The sequence below is a fragment of the Grampus griseus genome (assembly GCF_964374135.1).
Source record: "Grampus griseus genome assembly, chromosome: 17".
Lineage (NCBI taxonomy): Eukaryota > Metazoa > Chordata > Mammalia > Artiodactyla > Delphinidae > Grampus > Grampus griseus.
In genome coordinates this window covers 33,353,537-33,370,042 of record NC_139011.1, presented here as the reverse complement: position 1 = coordinate 33,370,042, position 16,506 = coordinate 33,353,537, and the positions used below count along the sequence as shown (strand labels likewise).

The following is a 16,506-nucleotide window of genomic DNA, read 5'->3' as shown; positions in this document are numbered from 1 at the left end:
ATACAAAAGATCAATGAAACTTAAAGCTGGTTCTTTGAAAATATAAACAAAATTGATAAACCTTTAGCCAGAGTTATCAAGAAAAAAGGGGCGAAGGCTCAAATCAAAATTAGAAATGAAAAAGGAGAAGTTACAACAGACTCCACAGAAATACAAAGGATCATAAGAGACTATTACAAGCAACTATATGCCAATAAAATAGATAACCCAGAAGAAATGGACAAATTCCTAGAAAGGTACAATCTCCCAAAACTGAACCAGGAAGAAATAGAAAATATGAACAGACCAATCACAAGTGCCGAAATTGAAACTGTGATTTAAAAACTCCCAACAGGGCTTCCCTGGTGGCGCAGTGGATAAGAATTTGCCTGCCAATGCAGGGGACACAGGTTCGATCCCTGGTCTGGGAATATCCCACATGCCGCGGAGCAACTAAGCCCCTGTGCCACAACTATTGAAGCCCGCGTGCCTAGAGCCCATGCTCTGCAACAAGAGAAGCCACCGCAATGAGAAGCCCGAGCACCACAATGAAGAGTAGCCCCCGCTCGCCACAACTAGAGAAAGCCTGCATGGAGCAATGAAGACCCAACACAGCCAAAAATAAATAAATAAATATTTAAAATTTAAAAACAAACAAAAACCTCCCAACAAACAAAATCCAAGACCAGATGGCTTCACAGGTGAATTCTATCAAACAGAGAAGAGTCAACACCTATCCTTCTGAAACTGTTTTAAAAAATTGCAGCAGTAGGAACACTCCCAAACTCATTCTATGAGGCCACCATCACCCTGATACCAAAACCAAAGATACCACAAAAAAAGAAAATTACAGGCCAATATCACTGATGAACATAGACGCAAAAATCCTCAACAAAATACTAGCAATCTGAGTCCAACAACACATTAAAAGGATCTACACCATGATCAAGGGGGATTTATCCCAGGGATGCAAGGATTTTTCAATATCTGCAAATTAATCAGTGTGATACTCCACCGTAACCAACTGAAAAGTAAAAACCATATGATCATCTCAATAAATGCAGAAAAAGCTTTTGATAAAATTCAACACCCAATTATAAAAACTCTCCAGAAAGTGGGCATAGAGGGACCATATCTCAACATAATAAAGGCCATATATGACAATCCCACAGCTAACGTGTGAAAAGCTAAAAGTATTTCCTCTAAGATCATGCACAAGACAAGAATGTCCACTCTTGCCACTTTTATTCAACATAGTTTTGCAAGTCCTAGCCATGGCAATCAGAGAAGAAAAAGAAATAAAAGGAATCCAAATGGGAAAAGAAGTAAAACTATCACTGTTTGCAGATGCCATGATACTATACATAGAAAATCCTAAAGATGCCACCAGAAAACTACTAGAGCTCATCGATGAATTTGGTAAAGTTGCAGGACACAAAATTAACACACAGAATTCTGTTGCATTTCTTTATGCTAACAATGAAAGATCAGAAATTGAGGAAACAATCCCATTTACCATCACATCAACAAGAATAAAATGTCTAGGAATAAACCTAAGGAGGCAAAAGACCTGTACACCAAAAACTACTAAGACATTGATGAAACATCAAAGATGACACAAAACAGATGAAAATATATACGATGTTCTTGGACTGGAAGAATTAATATTGTCAAAATAACTATACTACCCACGGCAATCTACAGATTCAATGCAATCCCTCAAATTACTAATGGCATTTTTGCAGATCTGGAACAAAAAAAAAAAAATCCTAAAATTTGTATGGAAACACAAATTCTTGAGAAAGAAAAACAGCTGGAGGCTTCAGGCTCCCTGACTTCAGAGTATACTATAAAGCTACAGTAAACAAAACAGCATGGTATTGGCACAAAGACAGACTTACAGATCAATGGAACAGGATAGAAAGTCCACAAATAAACCAACACACTTATGGTCAATTATGTACGACAAAGGAGGAAAGAAAATACAATGGAGAAAAGACAGTCTCTTCAATAAGTGGCACTGGGAAAACTGGACAGCCACATGTAAAAGAATGAAATTAGAACACTCTCTAACACCATACACAAAACTAAACTCAAAATGGATTAAAGACCTAAATGTAAGAACAGATACTATAAAACTCTTAGAGGGAAACATAGGCAGAACGTTCTTTGACATAAATCGCAGCAACATCTTTTTGGATCAACCTCCCAAAGAAATAAAAATAAAAAGAAAATAAACAAAGAGGACCTTAATACACTTAAAAGCTTTTGTATAGAAATGGAAAACATAAATAAAATGAAAAGATAACCCACAGAATGGGAGAAAATATGTGCAAATGATGCAACCGACAAGGGATTAATCTCCAAAATATACCAGCTCACGCAACTCAATATTAAAAAACAAACAACCCAATCAAAAAAGGGGCAGAAGATCTAAATAGACATTTCTTCAGAGATGACATCCAGATGGCCGACAGGCACATGAAAAGATGCTCAGCATCACTAATTATCAGAGAAATGCAAATCAAAACTACAATGAGGTATCACTTCAAAGCGGTCAGAAAGGCCATCATCAAAAAGTCTACAAACAATAAATGCTGGAAAGGGTATAGAGAAAAGGGAAAACTCCTACACTGTTGGTGGGAATGTAAATTGGTACAGCCACTATGGAGAACATTATCAAGGGTCTGTAAAAAAATAAAAATAGAGCTACCGTATGATCCGGCAATCCCATTCCTGGGCATATATCCGGAGAAAACTCTCATTTGAAAAGATACATGAACCCCAATGTTCACTGCAGCACTATTTACAACAGCCAAGACATGGAAGCAACCTAAACGTCCACTGACAGATGAATGGATAAAGAAGATGTGGTATACACACACACACACACACACACACACACAAGGAATACTACTCAGCCATAAAAAAGAATGAAATAATACCATTTGCAGCAATGTGGATGGATCTATCATACTAAGTGAAGTCAGACAGACAAATATCATATGATATCGCTTATATGTGGAATCTAAAAAAAATGATACCAATGAACTTATTTACAAAACAGAAACAGACTCAGAGATTTAGAAAACAAACTTATGGTTACCACAGAGGAAAGGTGGGGGGCAAGGGATAAATTAGGAGGTTGGGATTAACATATACACACTATTATATATAAAATAATCAACAAGGACCTACTGTATAGCACAGGAAACTACTCAATACTCTGTAATAACGTATATGGAAAAAGAATAGATATATGTATATGTATAATGAATCGCTTTGCTGTACACCTGAAACTAACACAACGTTGTAAATCAACTATACTCTAATATAAAATAAAAAAATTTGTAAAAGAAATAGTAATATTAAAAAAATATATTGTACAACATGGGGAATAAAACAAATATTTTATAAGTATAAATGGAGTATAACCTCTAAACATTGTGAATCCCTACACTGTACACTGTAACATGTAATATTGTATATCAACTACTCAATACAAAAAAGAAGCACTGAAAAAGTTTTCAACCTCACCAATAAAATACGAATTAGACAAGGTAGCTTTTTTTTTTTTCCCCTCCAGACAGAAACCAATTTTAAGGTTTGTTAATTCCCAGTGTTGGTGTGGGTATTTGGAAATAGACACTTCCATGGCCTTTCTGAGAGCAGTTTAACACTAATAAAAATTCAAATGCAAATTATTCTTTGACTTAGCAGTTCCATTTCTAAAAATATATCCTATAGAAATATAGCCCCAAATCTACAAAGATACACATAGAACGATGTTCACTGAAGCGTCTTCTGCAACAGCAAAAGTGAGAGTAATTTCAACATCCACCAATAGGGAAATGTTTAAATAAATTATGATACATGTACACTGTGGACTACTCTGAATATTTAGAAAAATTGAGAGCTATGAAACTAATAGATTGAAACACTGCATATGGTTAATAGTAGCTATCTGCAGGGAACGAGACTGGCTGTGAGTGGTTGTAGGGGGAGAATGATAAAGAGAATTCAACAATACAAATTTCATAATGTAAAAAGTAAACAAAGATGACATATACCTTTTGTAATAAAATAAAACAGCAGCCCTAGGGAAATTTTTATTTCTGTTATCCTTCACTCAAGAACATTTTCAGATGCTTTATATCTGCAACTGAAATAGAGTAATTTTAAAACCTTTTCCATGTAATAAATATTAAACCAGCATACAATCATTAAAAATGGCTTTTTGAAAAGCAAAACGTGTATGCTGCAGAACATTTACAAAATATAGAAGGAAAAAAGAAAATAAAATCACAATGCCACCACTCCAAGATGACTACCCTTATGGTGGTATATTTCCTCCCTTTCTTTTTTTGTCTGTGGATATAAATGCCAGTTCTCTATCCCTAGACCAGACCTTTTGCTTATTTTCAGATCTACATAGATAAATGCAACTAACAAAAGTTGCAGTTTGAACATATCCAAAATTGAACTAGTATTCCCTATCCCTATTGCAGCTGCTCTTATTCTGCTGATCCATATTGGTCAATAAACAGAACTACCATCTACACAGATGCTCCAGACAGAAACCTGGGGACCATCCATGAACACTCCTCCTTTTACAACCTCTTACCAATTAAGATGTCCTGTTGATTCTGTATCACAAGTCTCTCCTGGACCCATTCACATCTCTCAGTTCACACTGCCATCACCCTACTTCAGGACACCATTTCTCAACTAGAAACAGAATTTAAATTAGCCTTCTTATATCCAGTTTTGCTGCCCCGCCCCCATTAATTGCACTGTAGGTTAGGTAATCTTTCTAGAAACATGCATTTCAATAAGTCATTTATCCACTTAAAACTATTCTACACCCCAAACAATAAAGAACATATTCCTTAACATAGTACATAAGGCCCTCCATCACTCTTCTGCAACAAGCCCCAGTCTCCTCTTTATTCTCTCCCTGCATTCAGTGATGCTGCCTTACGGAACTTACTGCATAGTGCCTGGCTCATTGAAGTTTGCGCTTCAAAATGTGTGATGAAAATTGCTAGAATGTTCAACAACTTTCAGCTCTTATACAGTCTCTGACCTTAACACTTTGGCACAGGCTACTCTGTCTGCCATGAACATTCTCTTCTTACCTATTCCTTCACACAGTTAACTTTGATTCCTCTTTCAGGTCTCAGTTTAACAATCATTTCCTTTGGGGATCCTTTCCTACCCTCTAGATGGGGTCAAGTTTCTCTGTTCCCATGGCACACCATACTTTCCCTACCACAATAAAACACTCTTCACTGCAATTATTAGTTTTTTTGTTCAATTATCACGGCTTCTCAGTAGCAAGATGCTCTGTGAGGGCAGAGACTACTACTTCCTCATTGCAATATGCCTACTCCTATCATAGTGCTTGGTACATTGCAGGCTCTCAATATATATGTGTTCAATTAATATAGCCTGAGTATCTTCTGTTTCCTTTCCAGATCCAGGGTCCACCTCTCTCAACCACGTTCTGCTCCAGAAGCCTGATCTTGCCTTCTAGCTTCTAGCTGAGTTGGGTTACTGGGGAGCCCTGGCAGATCAAAGGGATGGAAGAGAGCAGATGCAGATATTTATTCTTGCAGGGGTTGCCTTGGGCACGCTGCATTCCTCTACTGAAGGTCACAGCTCCTCTCAAGGTGGCTCTCTCTCAACGACTCTTTCTCCCTGTCCTTTGGCCCTTCAGGTGACAGCAGCCCAAACTGTTTCTAGCCCCCAATACTACATTATTCCTTACGGTTTTCCTATGATCTGCTTACATCTTTGTAAACAATCCTTTTAGGCCCCCCCATGGCCCAGAGCTATACTATTTTGAATGTGCCTTCTGTTTCCTACAGGGAAATGGCATGGAAGAGAATGCCAAATTTATAATCTTAATTATGTTTTTTATAAAATTGGTGTATCGTAAAATAAGGTTTCCAGAAGACTCGAAAGAAAAAAAAAACGATTTCAACAATGACATGATGGTTTTGCCTCTCACAGATATCCCATCATTTGTACAAACAGCCCTCTAGTTGACATGTGAATTGTTTTTTCCTCTTTGCTATTATTAAAAGGTCTCTAAAGAAAATTCTGTTCAACAATTTTTTTTCTTATATCCTTAGAATGGGAATTAGAAGGGGTCAAAGAGTATAAATTTGTTCAAATACACATAGAAACTGCCCCCCAGAAAGTTTATATAAATTACAGTCCACTAGTCATACTCAGGCATGCCCAGTTCACCGTCCCCTTGCCACTACTTTACTGTGCATACTGCAGCCTGGCAAAGAACCACTGACTGTTTACCAATGCCAGGCAAAGGGGGAAAAGTCAATCTCTTTCATCATTAATCTGACAATGTTACACCATGAAATGAGATTAAAGTACACTAGGCTTTGTTAGAAGAACTGGGTTTGATATCTAACTTCTCTAATTAGCTACTGGTCTTTTCTTCCTGAGCTTTAGTGTCCTCTTTAAGTGGGGATAAATATTACCTACCTTGCAGGTTGTCGTGAGGTTTATAAAAGATAAGTTTAAAAGCAAATAGCAGAGTTACTGGTTCTCAAGAAATGTTTTGCTGTGTTCTTTATAATCTTTCTGATGCTTCCCTTGGATTTTATGGCTCTCATTCTCCTGTATAAATGTCTTCTAAGTAAATTTTCCTTTCAATAATAAGCTCACAACACAAGTTCTCTCTTGAGGTTAAAAAAAAGCAAACAAAAAAAATACAAACCACAAAACACCATCTTTCCTTTTCACAGATATGAACCAATGATTTCTTTGTTTTAAGAAGTCAACCCTAGAAGTGTAGAGTACGAACTATCTCAGTAATAGGCAACAACATTCTGTACCCTATACTTCCTTAATACTATAATCTTATCTACTTTATCATATAGTTAGGATCAAATCTTTAATTTTGAAAGATGTCTGCTTGTTCACAGATAATTATTTATTTAAAAAAATTAAGAAAATGATTTATTGACTATCACTGCCAGGCAAAGGAATATAAACCCAAGTAGGACACAAACCCTGACCCTGAGGAAGATATAATCTGCAAGGCAAAATGGACAAGCAATCTCATTACAAAGTTATGAGCACCATGGTAAACCTATGAAGTGCTATAGGAATATAGAGGAAACACGATCAACACTTGTGTATGGAGGAACTGGGGGGATGTAGGAGGGTGACAGGGAAGGTGGGAGAGCAGATACTGGGTAGAGCCCTGAAGATTGATTAGAAACTTGTCTTTGGGAAAAGGAGAGAAAGTTTATCTCTAGACAAGTGGAACAGCTGGTACAAATACATGAAGTATCACAGCGCCTGGCACTGCTGGGGAGAATACTGGGGGCATGGTTCAGCTGAAGTAAACAGCTGTTAGAGGGAAAGGTTGGTAGGAAATCAGCCACTAAAGAAGGGTAAGGGCCTGTTTAAGGACTGAATTGTGTCCTTCCTCCAGTTCATATATTGAAGCCCAAACCCCCAATGTAACTGTATTTGGAGACAGGGCCTTTAAGGAGATAATTAAGATTAAATGGGGTCATAAGGGTGGGGCCTAATTCAATAGGACTGGTGGGTCCTTATAAAGAGGAAGACACACTAGGAGTGCATATGCCCAGAGAAAAGGTCACGTGAGGACACAGCCAGAAGGAAGTCATTTGTAAGCCAAGGAGAAAGGTCTCACCCAGAAAGAAATCAACCCTGCTGGTCCCTTGATCTTGAACTTCCAGCCCCCAGAACTATGAGAAAATCATTTACTGTTGTTTAAGCCACTCTGTGGTATTTTGTTATGGTAGCCCTAGCAGACTAAGATAGACTTAATTGCAAAGGTTCTTGAAAATCACAAAAGAGAGTCTGCCTATGATCTCAAAGTCCCATATTTCTCAAACTTGGGTTCAAGTGTGCCTAAGATAACCAAATATGTGTTTAGAAAGGAGACCCAGGCACCCTGGGGGGAATGAATTTGAAGGTGGAAAACCTGGAAGCAAGAAAACAAGAGGCCACTGCAAAGTTACTGAGATGAAGAGGATCTGAATTAGGACCTCTCTAATGTAGAATTAAAATTGCCATGTAAATAAAATACAGCAAATCCCCTACATACGAACAAGGTCCATTCTGAGAGCGCATTTGTAAGTCCAATTTGTTCCTAAGTCCAACACAGTTAGCCTAGGTACCCAACTAACACAATCGGCTATACAGTACTGTACTGTAATAGGTTTATAATACTTTTCACACAAATGATACATAAAAAACAAACACAAAAAATAAAACATTTTTAATCTAACCGTACCTTGAAAAGTACAGTAGTACAGTACAATAGCTGGCCTAAAGGGGCTGGCATCAAGTGAACAGGCAAGAAGAGTTACTGACTGAAGGAGGGAGAGGAGGTGGGAGATGGTAGAGCTGAAGGATCCTCAGCAATAGGAGACGGAGGGCAGGCTGCAATCTCACTCACGCCTGACGCTGATGGCACAGGTTCTGGTTCCTTGCTGGATTCAATTCTATCTACCCTCTTGAAAAAATGATCCAGTGATGTTTGGGTAGTAGCTCTTTTTCCCTTGTCATAGATGACACGGTAGCACTGCACTGCATTATGAATGCCTGCTGCAACCTTCGTGTACTGTTCTACATTCAGGTCCTGTGCCTCAAAAACGAACAGTGCCTCCTCAAATAAAGAAAAGAAAATCCCCTTGCCATTTCCTGCATCGTGAATCTCTTTGGTTCTTCAGTTACCCTTTCTTCCTCTTGTCTCTTCATCCTTTCTCTGGGCCTCCAATTCCATCAGGTCTTTATTAGTAAGCTCCTCGTTTTACACAGCAAGGAGTTCAGTGAAGTCGTCCTCTTGCAGACCTAGCTCCAGCTTTTCGCTGAGAGTCACTACGTTGCTCTTTGGACTCCATCCACCTTCTCAAACCCATGAAAATCATCAACAAACTGCAGGCAAAGGTTCTTCCAAACCCCATTCATGGTGACAGCCGTAACCTCATGCCAAGAAAAGTCAATGTTTTTTATGGCCTTGTAGATGTTATAGTCCCTCCAAAATTGTTGCAAGGTTCTTCCCGATTCATCACTCGCCTTTACTGCCTAACGAAAAGTGTGATGTAAAAAATATTTTTTTAAAGTCACTATAACTCCCTGGTCCATAGGTTGGATAAGTGATGTACTATTTGGTGGCAGATGGCAGATACTTTGACTTTGGGATGAAAGTTGTCCATGAATGGAGGGTGGCCCGGAGCACTGTCAAGCAGCAAAAGAATGTTGAATGGGAGATCCTTCTCCACGCAGTATTTCTCTACCTCTGGGATAAAGTGGTGGAAAAACCAGTCCTGGAAAATGGCCTGTGTAACCCAGGCTTTGGGGTTATTCTTCCATACAAGAGAAGCCCTTGGCTATGTTTTTAAGGGTCTTGGGTTCTCTGAATGATAAACTAAGAGAGGCTTCAGCTTCACATCACCGGAAGCATTGCCACCAGACAGAGTCATCCTATCCTTTGGTGCCTTATAGCCTGGCATCAACTTTTCCTCCTTACTGATGTAATGTCAGTCTGGCATCCTCTTCCAGTACAGTCCTGTCTCATCCACATTAAAAACCTGCTCAGGTAAACACATGCCTTCAATAATTTCTCAAAGCGTTTCATGAAATTCCCAGGGAGCTACCGTATCTGCACTCGCTGCCTCACCACTTACTTTTACGTTGTGAGGTTAGCTCTAGCCTTGAACCGATGAAACCAGCCATGGTTGGCGTTAAAAGATGAGCCCTCTGATTCTCTGCTGTTTCTTCTTCAAGTCTTCATAAAGGCTTTTAATTTTCTCTTGAATCAGCATTAAGCTGAGCGGGACTCGACGCTGATGCTGATCCTGCATCTACACACCGAGAAGTTTCTCCATCTCCTCCATCACTTTTCCACGCTTCTTTGATATTATTGTCAACATCATCGGCACAGCAGACTTCACAAGTTCCGTGATCTTGCCCTTGTTCTTCAGAATCATGCCAATGGTTGAACAATTCATGTTATAAGAACGAGCGACGTCTACCATCTTTTTGCCTCGCTCCACTCTCTCAATTATTCACTTCTGTTTCCATCGTTATTACTTGGCGCTTCTTAGCAGTACCAGCTACATCACCACTGCTTTTACACCTGCTTCCGGACATCATGGGCTTGAAATAAAGATACTATACTACTGTACTCTACACAGCACTGTAAAGTACACAAAAGCACAACCACTTGTAGAGGATGCACGCACGTGACGATGTATGCCAGACACGTGAACTTACATGATTGGACATCGAACACACATTCGCATCTTTGAAAGTTCACGACTTGAAGGTTTGTATGTATGGGACTTACTGTACAGTGAATACTTTTGGCCTAAATGGCCTCATAATTGTCTTAAAAACACTTGCCACCGAAGATTTAGTAGGTGCATCTAAATACCTCCTGCGTAACTGTTACAATGGCCTACAATAGTACTAAAAGATGTCAACAGACACAATTGGAAGATAGAAAAGTTTGCTGTGCAGGAGGGAGGCAAGATAGGGGACACTAATTTTTACTACCCTATTACAACCTGTTTCATTTGTTGGGTATTAGTTTTACCCCTCCTTTCCTCTGTTACGCTGAAGAGTTGGTAAAACCAATCCCCTCCACCTGTACTCTATGTCAGCATTTTGAAACCTGCAGATGGGTCAAGAAATTGATTGAGGAGATCATTAAAACAAAACAAAAAAAACCCCAAACCAAAACAACAAAAAACCCGCACCAACAACAGACTGGAATAGAAGACAATATAAATGACATCACAAGTAGTAAGGATAACTATTACCGTAAGAAACTTGTTTCAGTAATATGTGTACATGTGTGCTCGCACCAGAGAGCAAAGATAAAATTTATTTCCTACTGAGGGCTGTGGCCAAAAAGTTTAAAAGAGACCGCTCTAGATTCTGCTTAGAACCCCTTAGAATTCTCACTCATTAGCTTCCTGTCTCCATCTCCAATCTCTTTCTCACTTTTAGTTTTTTCCCATCAAAATGTAAACACTAAAGTATCTCCTGAGTGTCTCCTCTCAGATCCCAGTGCCTCCATGTCAGTTAAGCTTCTGGAAGAGATAACTACAATCTCAGCATGGACTTTCTCACCTCCATTGTTTCTCAATCCACTGCAAGCTGGTTTGGGCCTCCACCTGCTACTGCAGGTTAAAGACCTCCAAGTGCACTTTGGGATTCCTCTCTATTTAACCCTTGAGCAGCACCTGACATCGTTTACCTCCTAAAACACACTTCTTTGGGCTAGTTTCACTCTCTCCTGATTTTCCTCTTACTTCTTTGGCCACGAAATTTCCTTTGCAGCCTCCTTCTCTTCTGCCCATCCTTTAAATGCTGATTTTTTTAGGCAGTTTTACCACTCAACAGGGGTAGTCTCTCAATCTTTAAGTAGCTTCCATTTCTATCCCTGCGCTATGGTTTCCACATCTCTAGTCCTGATTTCATTCCTAACATCCAGACCTGGCTTCCATTTTTACATGGCATAAAAGATGTGTCAATCCAGAAGCTTAACTTTCTGGAATAATTTTCATTTCAACCTTTAGCATTTTACCCTTTAGTTATACCAAACTACCCACTTATGGTTTCAGTCTAACAGCATATGCTTAGTTATACCAAACTACCCACTGATGGTTTCAGTCTAACAGCATATACTATGAAATCAGACTTCCTGGGTTTGAACCCCAATTCCAACACTTACTGTGTGACCCTGAGTAAGTTACTAGATTACTCTGTACCTGAGTTTTCTCATCCACAAAATGGGAAAAATAACAGAACCTAATTTTAAAAGTTACAGAGAATTAAGTGAGTTAATACATATAAAGCTCCTAAAAGCATGCCTGGCACATAGCAAACATTCGGTAAGTATTACTTTATTTATGCTACTGGGTCTTGCAATACCACATACATACAAAACTTGACTGTATGCTATTCTTGTTATGGGCTCTACATTTTGGTTCCTTGATTAACCTACAGATTAGGATTTCAGGTTATTTTAGAAAATTACTACTTTTATACCTCACTCACATTCTTTGTTGGGGCTCCCTCTCATCAATCTTGATGACTTAAAGTGTCATCTTGAACACTTTAAGTCTTGAAGTTATAAGTGGCCTCAATAATCACCTCAAGTGACCTTTCCACCCAACACAATAATATTTTCTAACCTCTGTCATCCAACTGCTGAACCACTGCCCATCATTGCCAGTTTCACTTCTGAGCACCAGCACTTTGCCAGGCCAAAATCTGCTTCCCTGTAATTTCCACCCAACCTCTGTCTGACCTTCAGATCACCTTCAATAAGGCAGCTCCCTTTCCCACATGGCAGTTCTTATACCTTAAGTCCCTCCCACCCCCTAAGTTAAACTAGTTCCTCCAGTCATTTCTCGTATGAAATGATTTCTAATCCTTTGACTACTCTGGACACCTCTGAGTTCCAATCTGTACCTGAACTCATTGAAATATTGCAGGTTTGGTTTAATGGTCAAGACTAACACCCCCATCACTAGGTATTATAATTTTATTATAAGGGCTTAATTTTATGAAAGCATAAAAACTCTAGTACTAATGCTGGTGGCCAGGCAACTATTTTGATTTCAGTTATTCATCTTCCTAAGTTTTCTTCTTTCTTATCACCATTTCACAGCCACACTATGGGCTTGTTATTACAAAGTTCTGCTTCAACTCCTAGATCTTTAATTTTGTCCCCCAATCCTATCTCAATCACGTCAGCCCTACTGGCCTCCTAATACTCTCACCATTTCACCAAGACTACCAATATTCTCAGGTACCAAGAATTCCCTTTTCTCAGGCACAGTTTGCTTCACAGCACTGTCTTAAACTCATCAGGCCAACCACACTATTCCTCAATGATCACCTCAACCATCACCTCTTCTGCTCTTACATAAAATGCTGCAGAAGAGAAATACCAAGTCATATAGGCCTGCACCTGCACCCAAGTCCAGAATTCCTGCCTTCATGTTCAAGCCACAGTATACCAGGAATTCCTAGAGGTACTGGGGTAAGTCGTTAAGTGCCAGAGGGTACTTGAGTTAGCCTGCCTGGATTCAAATTCAGATCTATCTTTACAAACTTGTGACTTGGGCAAGTTAGTCAGCTTCGATTATTCTCACCTGTATAACAGGGATAATAAATTCACAGGGTTGTTCAGAGTAGTAAATGATATAATGCAAGTAAGGTTCTTAGTTCATTGCTCTTGCTGCAAGTAAATGCTCAATGAATGTTCCCTGTTGTCATAATTATTATTTGTGTGTGCATGGTAAACTATGGAAATTATATGCCTCTGTGGGTTTTCTTCTAGGGAGAACACTCCATAATTTCCACTGATTTTCAATGGCTTCTTGCCTCCTCTCCAGCTGTCAAAAATTTTAGTCCTTCTCTGGGGAACCTCAAGATCTAACGGAGGGCTTCCCTGGTGGCACAGTGGTTGAGAATCTGCCTGCCAATGCAGGGGACACGGATTCGAGCCCTGGTCTGGGAAGATCCCACATGCCGCGGAGCAACTAGGCCCGTGAGCCACAACTACTGAACCTGTGCTCCACAACAAGAGAGGCCGCGACAGTGAGAGGCCCGCGCACCGCAATTAAGAGTGGCCCCCGCTCGCCGCAAGTAGAGAAAGCCCTCGCACAGAAACGAAGACCCAACACACCCAAAAATAAATAAATAAATAAATTTATAATTTAAAAAAAGGATCTAATGGAACATTTACAGATACACATATATATCCGTGGTCATCACCAATCTACACTTTTCTTTTCTTTTTTTTTTTTTTTTGCGGTACGCGGGCCTCTTACTGTTGTGGCCTCTCCCGTTGCAGAGCACAGGCTCCGGACGCACAGACTCAACGGCCATGGCTCACGGGACCAGCTGCTCCGCGGCATGTGGGATCTTCCCAGACCAGGCATGAACGCGCGTCCCCTGCATCGGCAGGCAGACTCTCAACCACTGCGCCACCAGGGAAGCCCTACACTTTTCTTAACAGTCTATCTCTACTCATGTTTTCGTATTTGGATTTATTCCATTTTGTCCTTAATTTTATGTTGTCTACAATTACTTTTTATTTGATTAAGTCTCAAACCTACCATTAGAATTTAAGTTTCCTGAGGGCAAGAACTTTAGGTGCTTCTGTATCCCATACAGCAGTCTACAAATGTTAAAAGACCAATATACACCAGGTGAACAGAATACAATTACCTAACTCTTTAAGATAATCGACTTCTGATCTAATTCTCATGGTAGAAATTAACTTGTAGTAATGAAATAGAGCAGGACCCTATGGTCCTTTCCCCCCACATCCTCCGCCTGCCTTTTGCCTGTAGAAAAACTTTGGTCAGTGAATAAGTTTAGGGCTTCCCTGGTGGTGCAGTGGTTGAGAGTCCGCCTGCCGATGCAGGGGACACGGGTTCATGCCCCGGTCCGGGAAGATCCCACATGCCACGGAACAGCTGGGCCCATGAGCCATGGCCGCTGAGCCTGCGCGTCTGGAGCCTGTGCTCCACAACAGGAGAGGCCACAACAGTGAGAGGCCCGCATACCGGAAAACAAACAAACAAACAAACAAACAAAAAAAAGAGTAAGTTTAATTAGAGAACTGAGAAAATACGGAAGCAAAGGAAAACGGTCAAACAGGACCAAATAATAATAATTTACTCATTCAGCAAAGTCAAGGACCTTTAGTTCCTCTTCAAGGGCTGTAGATAATATTCTGAGCCATATACTTTGAGCTGTTTTGTAGATACTGAAATGCTCGCCAGGTGGAAGAAGTTAACTACATGATGACTAGATTAGCCATGACATAAGCTGCCACAATTCCAAGAACTGGCCTCAAGGAAATGGGAACAAACCGACCCTGGAACTGAAGACTAGCTGTACTTAAAACAATAAAGATTATGCTGCATGACCAATTTCAAGATGACTGTCAGAGCTGCCTGTGTTGTTTCTACATGTAGCCCCCTCCCTCCGCCTATAAAAGGTCTTACCGACTGACTGTCCAGGAAGGGGGTGTGGGAATCAGTCTTTGGACACGAGCGGCCCTCCCGCCCCCAGATGCCTGCCTCTGAAATAAAGCAAACTTTCCTTTCCACCAACTTTGCCTCTTTATTGGCTTTTGAATGGCGAGCAGCCGGACCCCACTTTTAGTAATAGTAATGAGAACAGAAATGACAGAAAATACTTTCCAAATAAAGTTATCAAAGACCTTCTTTGAAGCTATCTTTTCCAGAATTTAACGTTGAGTTTATCTGTTAAAGTACTTTGTTAATTGCAATATACTTAATTCACTTAACTCAATGAAATTAATTCAATAAAGCCAAATAAAGAATACTATTTGAATTCTAGCTAGTTATTCCTTCACAGGACATTCCTTCACAGGACACTGTAAACACCAAAACCAAACTTTCAAGAGAATTCTATCCCAACCTCATTCCTAACCCTCTGCTAAGGATTACTCCCTACTCCAAGCACTTGCATTTTCCCTCTCAGCCCTGCGGCCAAACACGTGACTATCCTTAGCTTTCAAAGTACAGGTTTCCCTGGCTATGCGAAAGTAAAGCATGAAAGCTTTAATAAGCCAAAACTGCATAAAGCGAAGAAGCAATTACCGTAACACACACCTTGCTAATGGATGCACAACATAAATCCAGATAAAGCACAGATGCTCACAGACACAGTTCAAAGTTATGGCGGCTTGATGCTGTAAAGCGAACTTTCGAAAAGCGGGAGAAACCTGTACCTCCAAGGGTGAATTATTTACACCTGTGAGGGTTAAGCCCTAAAATGTGATAAACCCTTTCTTATTTTATAAATCAGGCTTTGAGTCCCACGTTCTATACCAATGAGAACTTTTCTCAGACTTTTATATCCATATTCCTCATTCCTCAGTATTAGGGAAAGGGGACGACGTTTGCCAGACCACTTTACCAAACTCCCCTCCCTCAAATCTGGCCCCAGGCGAGCCCGGACAAACAGCATCTTCTTCAACGCTCGCCTCACCTGCCTTGTGGAAGAGGCAGGAGAGGCCAATGCCTCCGACTGCGTCTTTTATCACTCAGTTCGGGGTGACAGCAAGGAGAAGCCCAGGGTCTGAGCGGTTTCTTACCGGCGAAGCGGATCTTCACGAGATCCAGCGGGTGCAGCGCGAGGTTGGAAAGGACCCCGCCGGTAACGCCCGCCACCAGATTCTCGTACCGGACGTGGCGGAATACTGTGCTCCACGCCGACGACCCGGACGCCGACTGGCCCTGGCCCGTCATGGGCTCAGGGCCCGGTGATGCCGTGGAAGTGGGACGAGATGCAGTGGCCGCCACCGTGGCGACGGTCGCCACGCTGGAGCAGAAACCGCAGGGCACGAGCCCACTTCCGGAACCCGCGCGTGGAGTCACACGCCTGGGCGCGGGATGAAGCCTAGAGACCCAGGAGCTAGGGGTACAGAAGTGCGCTGCCGCACGCCACGCCTACCCGGAG

General features: G+C 40.7%; 1 protein-coding gene across 1 annotated transcript in view; it reads right to left on the bottom strand.

Moving 5' to 3' along the window:
* Positions 1-16,460, bottom strand: part of SLC25A32 (solute carrier family 25 member 32) — a 56,162-nt gene extending 39,702 nt beyond the window's left edge. Inside the window, exon 1 of the mRNA XM_082674553.1 lies at positions 16,142-16,460. Coding sequence (XP_082530679.1) covers positions 16,142-16,295 — 154 coding nt within the window. The 5' untranslated portion in view covers positions 16,296-16,460. The remainder of the gene's footprint in view (positions 1-16,141) is intronic.
* Between the last annotated feature and the right edge of the window lie 46 nt (positions 16,461-16,506).